The 13843-nt window shown below is 40.0% G+C and overlaps 1 protein-coding gene across 2 annotated transcripts in view; it reads left to right on the top strand.

The window, feature by feature from the left end:
• LOC140066978 (unconventional myosin-If-like) overlaps positions 1-13843 on the top strand; it is a 255331-nt gene that overhangs the window by 162299 nt on the left and 79189 nt on the right. For both annotated transcript variants that reach the window (XM_072113886.1, XM_072113887.1), the window contains one exon: positions 903-1072. In XM_072113886.1, coding sequence (XP_071969987.1) covers positions 903-1072 — 170 coding nt within the window. The remainder of the gene's footprint in view (positions 1-902; positions 1073-13843) is intronic.

Here is a 13843-nt window from a genome sequence, read left to right as displayed (position 1 = left end):
TCAACCCATTAAGCCACCATGTCGCTGGGATAGTCGCAATCCCAGCTGTTTAACCCTTTAGGCGCTGGGGTCATGTACCTAAAGCACTCGCCCACCTCTTCAGCCGACCATCGACCACCCCTGCACAAGGTATGGGGGTGCCGATCATCTCCACAGCAGCCTTGGGGTCCAATGAAGAACGCCAGAGCTGCCTTACATGATCACCATGATCACCCAGCAGTGCAGATGTCAGCCTATGTATTTGTATAGGCTGACTGTTCTAATACACTGCAATACACCAGTATGGCATTGTATTAAATTGAACAAGTTATACAGTTAAAGAAAATCTACCATCTAAATGAAGCATGATAAACCAGGTACACTTACTCATAGATCCAGGCACGTTGACTGAAGTAATCTTCATCCAAGGCCTTCTTCTTTTTAAAATCAACCATTAAAGTTATGCTATGGTGTTACCAGAGACCCTCAGTGCTGTAGCTTCACAGGCTGTTACAATGAGCAGAACGTATCTGACCCAAACCCCTCCTTCCTCTGCCTGTGTAATCTAGCAGCAGCAGATAGTGAAGGGGGCATGCTTGATTTATTGTAAGATCCTATGAAGCTACAGCATTGATGGGCTCTGGAAACTCCCCCAGAGCCTGTCAGACTCATTGGCATAATCATAAAAGTAAAAGAAGGAAGCCATGGATAATAAATATAAGAGATTTTCAGTGTCACAGTGCCTCTATGAATGATTAAGTTTCGCGGGCTTATCATTTGATGGTATATTTCCTTTAAAGTTAAAATTATATGACACAATTTAAACCTTACGAGTAGCATTAAACTATAAAAAGAAATGTTTTGTTGAACCATGAAACAGTATAAAATAATAACCCTTTGCTGATTACCTTTTATTATGGTAGCCTCCAACATTTTATACGGATTCAAAGAAAGACGCAGAAATAGCATTAATCGCAACTTTGTTGGTGACTATCTGGGTATGGAAGATAAACCTGAACTCCGACAATTTATGGCTAAACGGGAAAGGATAGACTTTGCTTACTCTATCAACAAATATGACAGACGATTTAAGGTATGGACACTGTTGAAAAATGTACTATTCAGTAGCATATCAGGAAGTGTATTAATCAGTTGGTCTTAGAAGTCACTGAAATAAGCAAGAAAATTGTGTTAATCTCTAAACTACAGTAAGTTCATATGGATAGCAATCTTTATGTGAATGATGTATGTACTATGTGAAGTATATCAAATAGTCATCGAATTGCTAAATAAAAAGAGCTTATGGATATAAATGGATATTAATGACAATGCTGCACTCAATTGAAGGCTAAAGGCTTGACATTACAGCCAATCATGTAATCATTCATCCTACAGTTGTATTCCTGAACTGCTCCATAAGTTAAATGGGTAATCCAGGAATAAGCATAATTAATATTCAAATGGGTTTTTAAAATATAAGATTATAAGTAATTAGTTGTTGTTTAAAATTTTTCTCCCAGAAAAATGCTGTGGACATACACTACAATGAAGAAATAAAATGGTACTGGCCCTATAATTAGTCCTGTGACTTTGTCCGAGTCAAGGAAGCACATGTCTGAATATGGCTGTAGGTCACATATCCACATCATATGTCCTGAAACTGCCTGGGCAGGTCATGTGATCAAAATGTTTGGCTGTAGTTGGTTGCTTGGTGTAAGTTTGGCGCCACGGAGGGGGTGGCCAAACCATCATGTGCATGGGTCAGAAGTGAAGGTGTGTAACAAGCTGACCAAAGGGTAGGGGAAAAAAAGGAAAAGTTGAGTATGGGAATAAAACTTTATTAAATATTATTATTAAATATTACTATAAAAAAAATCAGTGTGTATTTCCACTAAAATATTCTGAATTTAAATTACAGTGCTATAGGCACTTTAAACTTTAACTCTTACTGTATCCCACTGTTGAATGTTATAAGGGAATGTACCCTTCACACAAATATACCCTTATGTTATCTTATGATTCCACTGTCAGTAGAAACATGCAAAAAGACCATCCTATATAAGGGACCACACTAGTAGACTCATATACAGCACATTACTTAACTCCTAATATTTGTCTACCTAGAGCTAAGCTATATTTGCTGGCAACTGTATTGATTGACAAAGCGATATATGTTGTAAATATCTTGTCCTCTAAATAGACATACAGCAGACAGACTTTAATAATGACATACAAACACAGACCCTGTCGCAAAACAAACCACCTGACACACTGAGGCTGTGTGCCAAGCGGTGATGCCGAATAGAATAGATTATCCTGGGAAAGTCTGATAGCGGCAAGTTTGCTACACATAGTCTATAAAAGGGAACCTGTCACCAGGAGACCCATTTTTAGCACTCAGTCCCCACAGAGCATAGTACATACGCTGCCAAAGTGTTTTTGTATAAAAAAAATTGGTTTTACAGAAAAAAAGATATGTTATATTGTACCTTTCATTAGCATCTGCTGTGTGACTAGGCAGTTGCCAAAAGGGAGGGTCTGGAAAGGAGTAGTTTCCCCCCACCCTTGTGACCTTTTCAAATATATGAAACCACCCATCACTTGGCTTAGCGACGCCCCCTGCTCCTCTACAGCCAATCCCTAGTGTTGGGAGTTATTCATATATTTGAAAAGGTCACATGTTTCCCAAGGGTGGGGGGGAACTGCTCCTTTCCAGCCCCTCCTAATTGGCGACTGCCTAGTCACCCAGCAGATGCTAATGAAAGGTACAATATAACATATCTTTTTTTTCTGTAAAACCAATTTTTTATACAAAAACACTTTGGCAGCGTATGTACTATGCTCTTCGGGGACTGGGGGAGTGCTAAAAATGGGTCTCCTGGTGACAAAAACCAGCACACGCTGTGTGTGAATATGTCTGTACAGCATTTGAACTATAATCATGCAAGAGTGTATGATATTCAACTACATCCTGCCGTCAGATGGATCACCTTGTGAGCTGTCACTATATATCAGGCAAGAAATACTATTGTCACGGAGGTGAGATCTCTAAATAAGGAGGGGAACTGTATTAAACACTGAGTTATAAAGGTGTAAAAAAAAATACCCACTTCCATCTAATCGAGAAGCGGTTATTAGCGATTCATCTTATTAGCAACATCAAACTAGTAAAAAACGATGATAAAATAATGATAATTAGGGTCTCTCGCTCCTCGCTGGCTCAGCGCTTCTCCTCACCCTAATTATGCACTGCTTCAGCCTTGTCCTGCCAAGCATAAACCGAGAATATGTCATCATTATTTTGTCCCAGGTAGAAGTAATCAATCACTGCACCATCCCCCAGATGCTGTGTATAAGTCATCCAGCTCAGGCTGATTATTCTTATCTGGACAATTCAGGCGGCTCTTGTGTATGGCAGCCAGGGCACCTAGCTCTACCAAGATCCTGAATATTAAAATTGTTTTTTTTAGCAAAACCACTCAGTTCAGGGATTAAACAAGATATGTTTCTGCATCAGTGTAGCTACAGCATTCTCAAAGTATGTTTGGTTCACAATGCATAAAAACAAAATGGCACAGACAGACAAAATTGGGGTTACAAATACATGAGAGAGGGTCATCAGTCCAAAAACAGGGGGAGGAACAAATGATAGGGACATCTCATGATGGAACAATGCAAATTATTAATCTTTCCCATCACAGCTTAACTGGCATGCAGACAAAGTTCTTAAGTAGAGGCTTTAATTTCGGACTTAACTCAAAACTTCATGAGCTTTGTGGTATGAAAGACTTGGATTTATTTGGACACAAATTAGTGTTAAAAAAGATTTTTAGCCAGAACTCCAAAGGCACGACTAACCAAGAACTTCCCAGATCACAAAATACTGAACTGGGGCTATCTGACGAACTGGTCATACAGGTCTTAGAGGAACTACAAGCGGAGAGTAATTCCAGCGCAATGAAAGACTCCAGGATAGAAACATCTGATATACCCCTAGATGCCACTCCTAACCCTTTGAATCCCCAATTAAAACCCAAATCTAAATGTATGCCATCTTTGGATATTTGTCCATTAGTGTTTATTAACCTTTTTTAGAAATAGAAAAACTGGATAAAAAGGCATTAACCCATAACATTTAAAAGGAACATGTTGTATTGGAAAAATAAAAAAATTGGGAGTATGTGGTGTACAAACAGTCACAAATTATGTGCCAATTATACAATAATTATACAATAATTAATTATACAATAAGACCTGTCATCGTAGCCTCTGGGGTGATCCCACAATGGAATTCAAGTCCAAATATGCCAAACTCCTTCAGAAAGGGTTATGTGAGAGAGCAATTTCGAAAGAATTTCTGCTTTTGATCAGACACCCCAGGGTGGCCACATTTGCCCAAGGTTAATAAAAATCTGGAACAACCACAAGGACATCCCATCATCTCGGGACTGTAACGAAACTGCATATGCCATGCAGCCTTGGGTCTGACGAAGACTGGAGGCTGTCATGGTAACCGATCACCACTCTCTGAAGACGTTCCAGGGAGCAACGATTGGAACAAAGATGCAGGCGGTGGCATTGTAGGGGTTAATACCCATGATCGGTGCAAGCAGCTTCTTATGTTATTATTTTCATGTGGAGGTTCTTACAGTTTACAATACGTCAGTGAAGGTGTGTGAGAATTATAGTGATGTCATTTAATGGGGCTGGAGGGCAAAAGAGGTGTATTAAAATGGGACTGCATGTTAGGGGCTGAAGGGATGTAGTTACATGGCACTATAGTTAGAATGGGGCATGGAGGGACATGAATGATTTCTTTTTCATATGGGACTTCATGTTAGGAGGCTGGGGGACAGGATGGATACATTTACATGGGACTGCATAAAAGGAGATTAGACGGGAGGTATGTATTTACATGAAACTACAGGCAGTCCACGGGTTACATACAAGATAGGGTCTGTAGGTTTGTTCTTAAGTTGAATTTGTATGTAAGTCAGAACTGTATATGTTATCATTGTAACCGCAGCCAAATTGGATTTTAAAAATGTTGGATTGTCATTAGAACCAGGAATAACAATAAAGCTTCATTGTAGACACCAGTGATAACTGTTATAGCTGTTTATTGTACTTGTGAAACAGGAAATGAATCCAGCGCTTGACCCAGGTGAGTAGTTAAAACTTCTTCTTTTATTGGAATAATGCGTGTAGCAATACAGCTTAAAATACACGGAACCACCTGTATCTTAAGTCATCAGCGAGCTATAACAGATGGTAGTAACCTGGCTTCGCCTACGCGTTTCTAGTGTCCGCAGACACTCTTATTCATGGCTAGTATCACGGACGCCAAGGAGACAATAAATTTAAGTGAACCGGAAGCCTCGCTCTGAGACAGCAGAGAAAGAAAAAATCCGGCATGGATTCCTTGCAGAGAAAAAGAAAATCCAGCTTGGATTCCTTGGCATGCGTGGTGCTATATATTGTCCGATTAGTATAGTTCTAAAGATGAAAGCACCTATAATTAGATGTTATGCCATATATAAACTGTTCTTTGGCGGGTGCATGCAGGAAACAGACAATTAAAAACAAATACAGGTTACTGTATTTTCAAAACGGCACCACTTCGGTGCTATTCGTTTTTAAACAGGGAGACATTGCCTCTATAACTTGTGTTCTACTTGTTATCAACTCTATTTGGGTAAATTTATTCTATGGCCCGGCACATTGTGATGATAATTATTGATCAATTCAAATCTGATATCATGGCTTTAACAATCATTGAAAACAATCCTGGATGAGGGTACCTTCATGGGGGGTTACATGCTGTGATGATAAAGGGGCAAAGAGGGCATTTATATAAAATTCGGGTCTAAGGAATTATACTGTAAACATTTTGTAAACATTTTGTAAACATTTGTGTAAGCATTTTTGTAAACATTTATGGTGCACAGAAAGTCATGAAGGAGGGGAGTGAAATGCAATTCTAAGGGAAGTTGTTATTTTCTCTATTGTGATACCCTCATTATGTTCCTAATAATGGAACATCAGTTCATTTCTATAATTTAACCCCTGGGGGTATCTGGTTTGTAAGTGGAACATCCAGAATGCCTCTCTGTCAAATAGGCGCCTTTGTATGTCGCCTCCTCTTTTTCCTAATGTTATTTTTTCTATTCCATATACCCTGCAATTTTGTGTTTGTCCACCATGGAATTGATTGAAGTGTTTTGATGCCCCTGATATCATTTGTTTTTGTTGTATAGTATTTCCCATATCTCTTAGGTGTTCCAGAAATCTCACTTTTAGTTTCCTCGTTGTGGCTCCAACATAACAATACACAACAATACAACATGTGGATACAACAAATGTTAAAAGATACCAACACATATAGATCCCTGCCCTCTAATCCCACAAATAAGTTTAAACAGACACTTACTAATTTACTCAAGGAGGGTTTGGGCTTGGGAGTCCTAAGCAAAAAACAATATGATTACCTGAACATAGGAAATCCTACCGCACCACACTTATATGCCTTGCCCAAGGTACATAAAGGTGATAATCCACCACCAATGCGCCCAATAGTATCAGGCATAGGTTCGCTAAACGAGAGATTAAGTGAATGGATAGATTCCCTCCTTCAACCACTGGCAATTAGAACCCCTGGGTATCTCAAAGACACGGGAGATGTAATTAAAGCCCTACAAAACATCACATGGGAAAACACGTATACATGGCTTATATACATCTATCCCACACCACATAGCCGTAGAGGCCATCGACCATCATATAAAGAAACACAGTGCTTTCAGTCAAAATTTGCAAAATTTTATGAGAGAAGCACTATGGTATCGCATGACTCACTATTTTTTTCTCTTTGACAATACATTTTACCTTCAACTCACAGGAGTCCCAATGGGAGCTAAATATTCTCCCTCCTTGGCGAATTTAGTTATGGCATACTGGGAGGAATGTCATTTGTATGATGACAGTAATCCATTTCTTGACTCGGTTTTCTGGTATGGCAGATACATCGACGACCTGTTGTTCATATGGTCGGGCGATGTGTCTGCCATAACAGAATTCGTGGGTTAGTTTAATAATAATCAATTCAACATACAGTTTACCCACTGTCATCATAATTCATATATGGTGTTCCTAGACTTAAATATATATGTCACTAACAATCAAATAATAAGACGTACCGTAAACCAATCTCAGGAAACACTATCCTACACGCTAATAGTTCACATCCAAATCATACAAAAAAAGTGATACCAGTAGGAGAATTCACCCGTGCAAAAAGAAACTGTAGCTCACAAGATGAATACAATAGAGAAATCAATGACATTAAAAATTGGTTACACAAAAGAGGCTATACTACATGGCAATTGAAAAGGGCAGAACTAATCACTAGGAATAAAGATAGAAGTGAATTGCTACACAATACCAAACTCAAAAAAATTAACCTTAAGAGGGACAACAAGCCCACGTTGGTACTAAGATTTAACAATAGTTAAAAATAGTTAACAATTGTCTCCCAATTTTGTTCCAAGATAGTAAGGTGGCTGAAATTCTGAAAAGTGGATGTAACATAGTATCTCGAAAGGCTCCGTCCATAGGCAACCTCATTGCCCCCAGTTTTCCCAAAAGCGATAACAAGAAGAATTGGTTGCATCATAAGGGTTTTTTTAAATGTGGCACCAATCCATGTAAGACATGCAATTATGCTACCCACAAAAACATTCTGTAATCAAGACAACACACAACAGCATAACATAATGTCATACATGAATTGTAACAGTGAGGGTCTAATTTATATTATCGAATGTATACAATGTAATAAGAAATATGTTGAAGCTACAACGAGGAAACTAAAAGTGAGATTTCTGGAACACCTAACAGATATGGGAAATACTATACAACAAAAACAAATGATATCAGGGGCATCAAAACACTTCAATCAATTCCATGGTGGACAAACACAAAATTGCAGGGTATATGGAATAGAAAAAATAACATTAGGAAAAAGAGGAGGCGACATACAAAGGCGTCTATTTGACAGAGAGGCATTCTGGATGTTCCACTTACAAACCAGATACCCCCAGGGGTTAAATTATAGAAATGAACTGATGTTCCATTATTAGGAACATAATGAGGGTATCACAATAGAGAAAATAACAACTAGAATTGCATTTCACTCCCCTCCTTCATGACTTTCTGTGCACCAAAAATGTTTACAAGAATGTTTACAAAAATGTTTACAAAATGTTTACAGTATAATTCCTTAGACCCGAATTTTATATAAATGCCCTCTTTGCCCCTTTATCATCACAGCATGTAACCCCCCATGAAGGTACCCTCATCCAGGATTGTTTTCAATGATTGTTAAAGCCATGATATCAGATTTGAATTGATCAATAATTATCATCACAATGTGCCGGGCCATAGAATAAATTTACCCAAATAGAGTTGATAACAAGTTATAGAGGCAATGTCTCCCTGTTTAACCCCTTAAGGACCAGGCCCTTTTTCGTTTTTGCGTTTTTATTTTTCACTCCCCACCTTCAAAAATCTATAACTTTTTTATTTTTCCATGTACAGAGCTGTGTGATGTCTTATTTTCTGCATAACAAATTGCACTTCGTAGTGATGGTATTAAATATTCCATGCCATGTACTGGGAAGCGGAAAAAAAATTCTAAATGCAGTGAAAATGATGAAAAAACACATTTGCGCCATTTCTTGTAGGCTTGGTTTGTACAGCTTTCACTGTGCGCCCCAAATGACATGTCTACTTCATTCATTGGGTCAATACGACCGCGGCGATACCAAATTTGTATAGGTTTTATAATGTTTTCATACATTTACAAAAATTAAAACCTCCTGTACAGAAAAAAAATTCTTCATTTTACAGTGTTCTTGCGCTAATAACTTTTTCATACTTTAGTGTACAGAGCTGTAGGTGGTGTCATTTTTTGCGACTTCTGATGACGTTTTCAACGCTTTTATTTTTAGGACTGTGCGACCTTTTGATCACTTTTTATAGAATTTTTTCTATTTTTCAAAATGGCAAAAAAATGCAATTTGCGACTTCGGGCGCTATTTTCCGCTACGAGGTAAAACGCAGTGAAAAACGGTTATTATATTTTGATATATCGGGCATTTTCGGACGTGGCGATACCTAATGTGTTTAGGATTTTTACTGTTTATTTATATTTATATCAGTTCTAGGGAAAGGGGGGTGATTTGAATTTTTATGTTTTTTTAATATAATTTTTTTTTTTTTACTTTTTTTTAATTTCGTTTTTTACTATTTTTCAGACTCCCTAGGGTACTTTAACCCTAGGTTGTCTGATTGATCCTATCATATACTGCCATACTACAGATGATTTTGCACACCATCTATTTCAATGTGCAGATCGCACATTGTAATAGATGGCCTAAAACATGATAGCCTCGGATCATTGTGTGATCCGAGGCTGTCATGGCAACGGATCGCCGCTCCCCGGTGACGTCACGGGGAGCGGCGATCGGAGCCAAGATGGCGGCGCCCACGCGCCGCCGGCTCGTTAATGCCGCCGGCAGCTTTGCTGGCGGCAATCAAAGGGTTAACACCCGCGATCGGTGCAAGCACCGATCGCGGGTGTTAGCGACGGGCATTTGCTTCATCATGAAGCAAATGCCCGGTGAGTATGAAGAGGGCTCAGCCCGTGAGCCCTCTTCATACTCCCCCATGCGCAGCAAGACGTAAGGGTACGTCTTATTGCGCTATGGGGTTAAAAACGAATAGCACCGAAGTGGTGCCGTTTTGAAAATACGGTAACCTGTATTTGTTTTTAATTGTCTGTTTCCAGCATGCACCCGCCAAAGAACAGTTTATATATGGCATAACATCTAATTATAGGTGCTTTCATCTTTAGAACTATACTAATCGGACAATATATAGCACCACGCATGCCAAGGAATCCAAGCTGGATTTTCTTTTTCTCTGCAAGGAATCCATGCCGGATTTTTTCTTTCTCTGCTGTCTCAGAGCGAGGCTTCCGGTTCACTTGCATTTATTGTCTCCTTGGCGTCCGTGATACTAGCCATGAATAAGAGTGTCTGCGGACACTAGAAACGCGTAGGCGAAGCCAGGTTAAACCATCTGTTATAGCTCGCTGATGACTTAAGATACAGGTGGTTCCGTGTATTTTAAGCTGTATTGCTACACGCATTATTCCAATAAAAGAAGAAGTTTTAACTACTCACCTGGGTAAAGCGCTGGATTCATTTCCTGTTTCACAAGTGAGATTATGCATGCACCTGGTCCGTGCGGAATCCGAGGTCGCTGAGACTTCCAGGACAACGTGGGGTGAGCTGCAACTAAGAAACTTGATGTGGCTGTTTATTGTACCCTGGGAATAAAGTACAGTAGATTAGCAACATCCAGAGGTCCGTTTGTAGCTAGGGGGTCGTATGTAAGTCAGGTGTTCTTAAGTAGGGGACCGCCTGAATGTTGAAAAGATTCAGGAAGTGCTTTATATGTAGCACTGTATATTGGGCACAATCATTATTTTAACATTGCTTGTTTAATTTAAAGGGGTTATCCCAGATTTGAATAAAATGTCTCTCTTGTTCTGTAAACACAAACTGCAGTCAGTTGTGACACTGTTTGTGGAGGAAAGCATACATGCCAAATGCCAGACAGTACCTATTGTAACTGACCAGGATAGTCTATTATTTTATCCTATGAAACTCAGGTGCAAAGGAAAACAAGCAAAGCAGAGTGCTGACTTCTCCAATATCCTTCCTGACAGATGCAGTGTTCTACACTTAGTAAACGCCTGGGCTAGCTGTCCCTCTCTTTCTTGTTTTCTTTATATACCTTCTATTTCAGCCCAAACAATGACAAAGCATTCTTCATAGACCTGAAATGCCGGAGGTTCTTTCCCACATACAACTTTAATTGATTCCGGAGCACAAGAATTGGTAGATTTCAGTGGATGGTATTGCTTTGATCTCGTAGGGCACAGTTTCCCATTTATTCTCCAGTTTGGTTGACTTGTGATCTCCAGCCCTGTCCTCAAGTGATCAAAAGGTTGTATCAATCTGTCCCTTACAAAGCTCTATACACTGAAGTATAAAATAGTTATTGGTGTCAGAATATGGCAATATAAAGTTTTTGTTGCACAAAATATTAGATTTTTAAAAAAAGTATTGTAAAGTTTGGCATACAGCTTAACATCGATGTTCAGGAATGAGATTGGGCGGCAACTGTTGCATAGAGTGGTGTCTTTACCCTCTTTAGGGATTATTGTTACTTGTGCCATAAGGGCTTGTGGGGGAAAATAAGAGGAAGAGGATAGGGCAGTGATGGCGAACCTTTTAGAGACCGAGTGCCCAAACTACAACCGAAATCCACTTATTTACCGGGAAGTGCCTACAAGGAATTTTAAGCAGTAACTTATTGCTCCCTGTTCTCCCACATCTTCCAATTGTATCGGCCGTCTGAGGCCTCCAGTTGACAGAAGGAGGGCAAATTCCAATTATCATTGAAGCTTCTTTCCAGGGTCTCTCTGTAGAGAAAAAATGGTCGGGTCCAGCAGTAGGACCTCCAAAGCAGTTCTGTCAAAACCTTCTCACTTTTCCCGCAGTTCCAAACAGCCAATGAAGTGTTGAATAGCGCTGAGAGCAGCATCTCTTAATTTGCCAGGGATTGCAGGAAGATTCAGTGTTCAGTGAACTCTTCTGGGGCAATGGTCTGAGTGCCCATAGAAAGGGCTCCGTGCCATAGGTTCGCCACCACTGGGATAGGGCATTGAAAGTGGGGAGCATCTGGGGGATCAGAATGTGTTTGAAAGATTTGTAAAATATTGCAGGAAGCCCATCTAGGCCAGGGCTTTTCCCTGAGACCAACTCTGAGATAGCTATGTCTAGCTCTTTCTGTGAGAAGGGGCGAAGTAAAGATTCTTTTTGTCTGCTCTGTATCCTGGGAAGCTGTAGTTTTTCCAGGAATGCTTTAATTTTGAGTTTCCTATCTTCTAAAGAGGTTTAGCCTTCATGCTGTTGGAGATTATAAAGTGAGACGCAGAAGTTAGAGAATTAGTGGGCAATCTCTGTGGTGTAAGTAACTGTTTTGTCTAATGGAGTTTTAATCTCCTCTCCTCCTATGAGAGAGTTCTCTTTTCTGCATTTAGCAAGGGCATCATTTTGGAGCTACGTTTTCCATGAGCATAGATTTTGTGCTTGCTATATACAGTAGGTATGCTTTGGCTGCTCTAGGTTTAAGGGTCTGTTTCAGTAACTCCCTTTTTGCCGTACGCTCTGCTAGCGAGTACGTAGCTAAGGATAATTTGTGTACGCATTCCAGGTAGGTTATCTCAATAAGCAGGTTGTCGATTTCTCTGGCCCTCTGCTTTTTGATGTAGGCCCCAATAGACATTAGTTCACCTCTAGCTGCCGATATGTGGGCTTCCCATCTTATAGGGATATTGATATCTCATTTGTTTTCTGTGATGTAGTAGTTGAGAGCATGTTCAATTTGCTTTCTGTGCTTCTCCTCTTTTAATGTGCTTTCATTGAGCCACCAGGTGTAAGCTGGGGATGGCAGGGAAGAGATTGTAAGTGTCACAAGTACTGACACATGATCGGACACTGTGATACTACCATTACAAGATTTCTTTAGGATCTCTATTTCCAGGGAAGATATGTGGAGTCTTTGGTCGGTAGGTGAGCTGTCCCTTCTCTTAGGGAATGGAGTCAGTTTCCTTATTTTTCTACCACTGAGGGAGGATTTTTGGAAGGACACAAAGGAGAAGATACAAGCAATATGATGATATTTTGTACCACATTCTACTTGGGAAACCATGCATTATTGGTATTATTTCATGCACTTCCACAATAACTAGTAACTACATGCCCTGCCACAAAATTACTGCTAACTGAAGTGTTCTCTTGAATTTAATCTTTGTGTGTGCTGCTGTGTTAAATAATAAATAAGGATGGCTTGCTATAACCCTACTATAATATATATTTATATCATATGTCTATTATATCATATATATTATGATAGACACACACATATACACTCACCGGCCACTTTATTAGGTACACCATGCTAGTAACGAGTTGGACCCCCTTTTGCCTTCAGAACTACCTCAATTCTTCGTGGCATAGATTCAACAAGGTGTTGGAAGCATTCCTCAGAGATTTTGGTCCATATTGACATGATGGCATCACACAGTTGCCGCAGATTTGTCGGCTGCACATCCATGATGCGAATCTCCCGTTCCACCACATCCCAAAGATGCTCTATTGGATTGAGATCTGGTGACTGTGGAGGCCATTTGAGTACAGTGAGCTCATTGTCATGTTCAAGAAACCAGTCTGAGATGATTCCGGCTTTATGACATGGTGCTGACATCCTGCTGAAAGTAGCCATCAGATGTTGGGTACATTGTGGTCATAAAGGGATGGACATGGTCAGCAACAATACTCAGGTAGACTGTGGCGTTGCAACGATGCTCAATTGGTACCAAGGGGCCCAAAGAGTGCCAAGAAAATATTCCCCACACCATGACACCACCACCACCAGCCTGAACCGTTGATATAAGGTAGGATGGATCCATGCTTTCATGTTGTTGACGCCAAATTCTGACCCCACCATCTGAATGTCGCAGCAGAAATCGAGACTGATCAGACCAGGCAACGTTTTTGCAATCTTCTGCTGTCCAATTTCGATGTGCTTGTGCAAATTGTAGCCTCAGTTTCCTGTTCTTAGATGAAAGGATTGGCACCCGGTGTGGTCTTCTGCTGCTGTAGCCCATCTGCCTCAAAGTTCGACGTACTGTGCGTTCAGAGATGCTCTTCTGCCTACCTTGGTTGTAACT

This window comes from Engystomops pustulosus, chromosome 1 (assembly GCF_040894005.1).
Source record: "Engystomops pustulosus chromosome 1, aEngPut4.maternal, whole genome shotgun sequence".
Classification (NCBI taxonomy): domain Eukaryota; kingdom Metazoa; phylum Chordata; class Amphibia; order Anura; family Leptodactylidae; genus Engystomops; species Engystomops pustulosus.
Note: the sequence above shows the minus strand (reverse complement) of the source record. Positions and strands in the feature narration are given on the sequence as shown.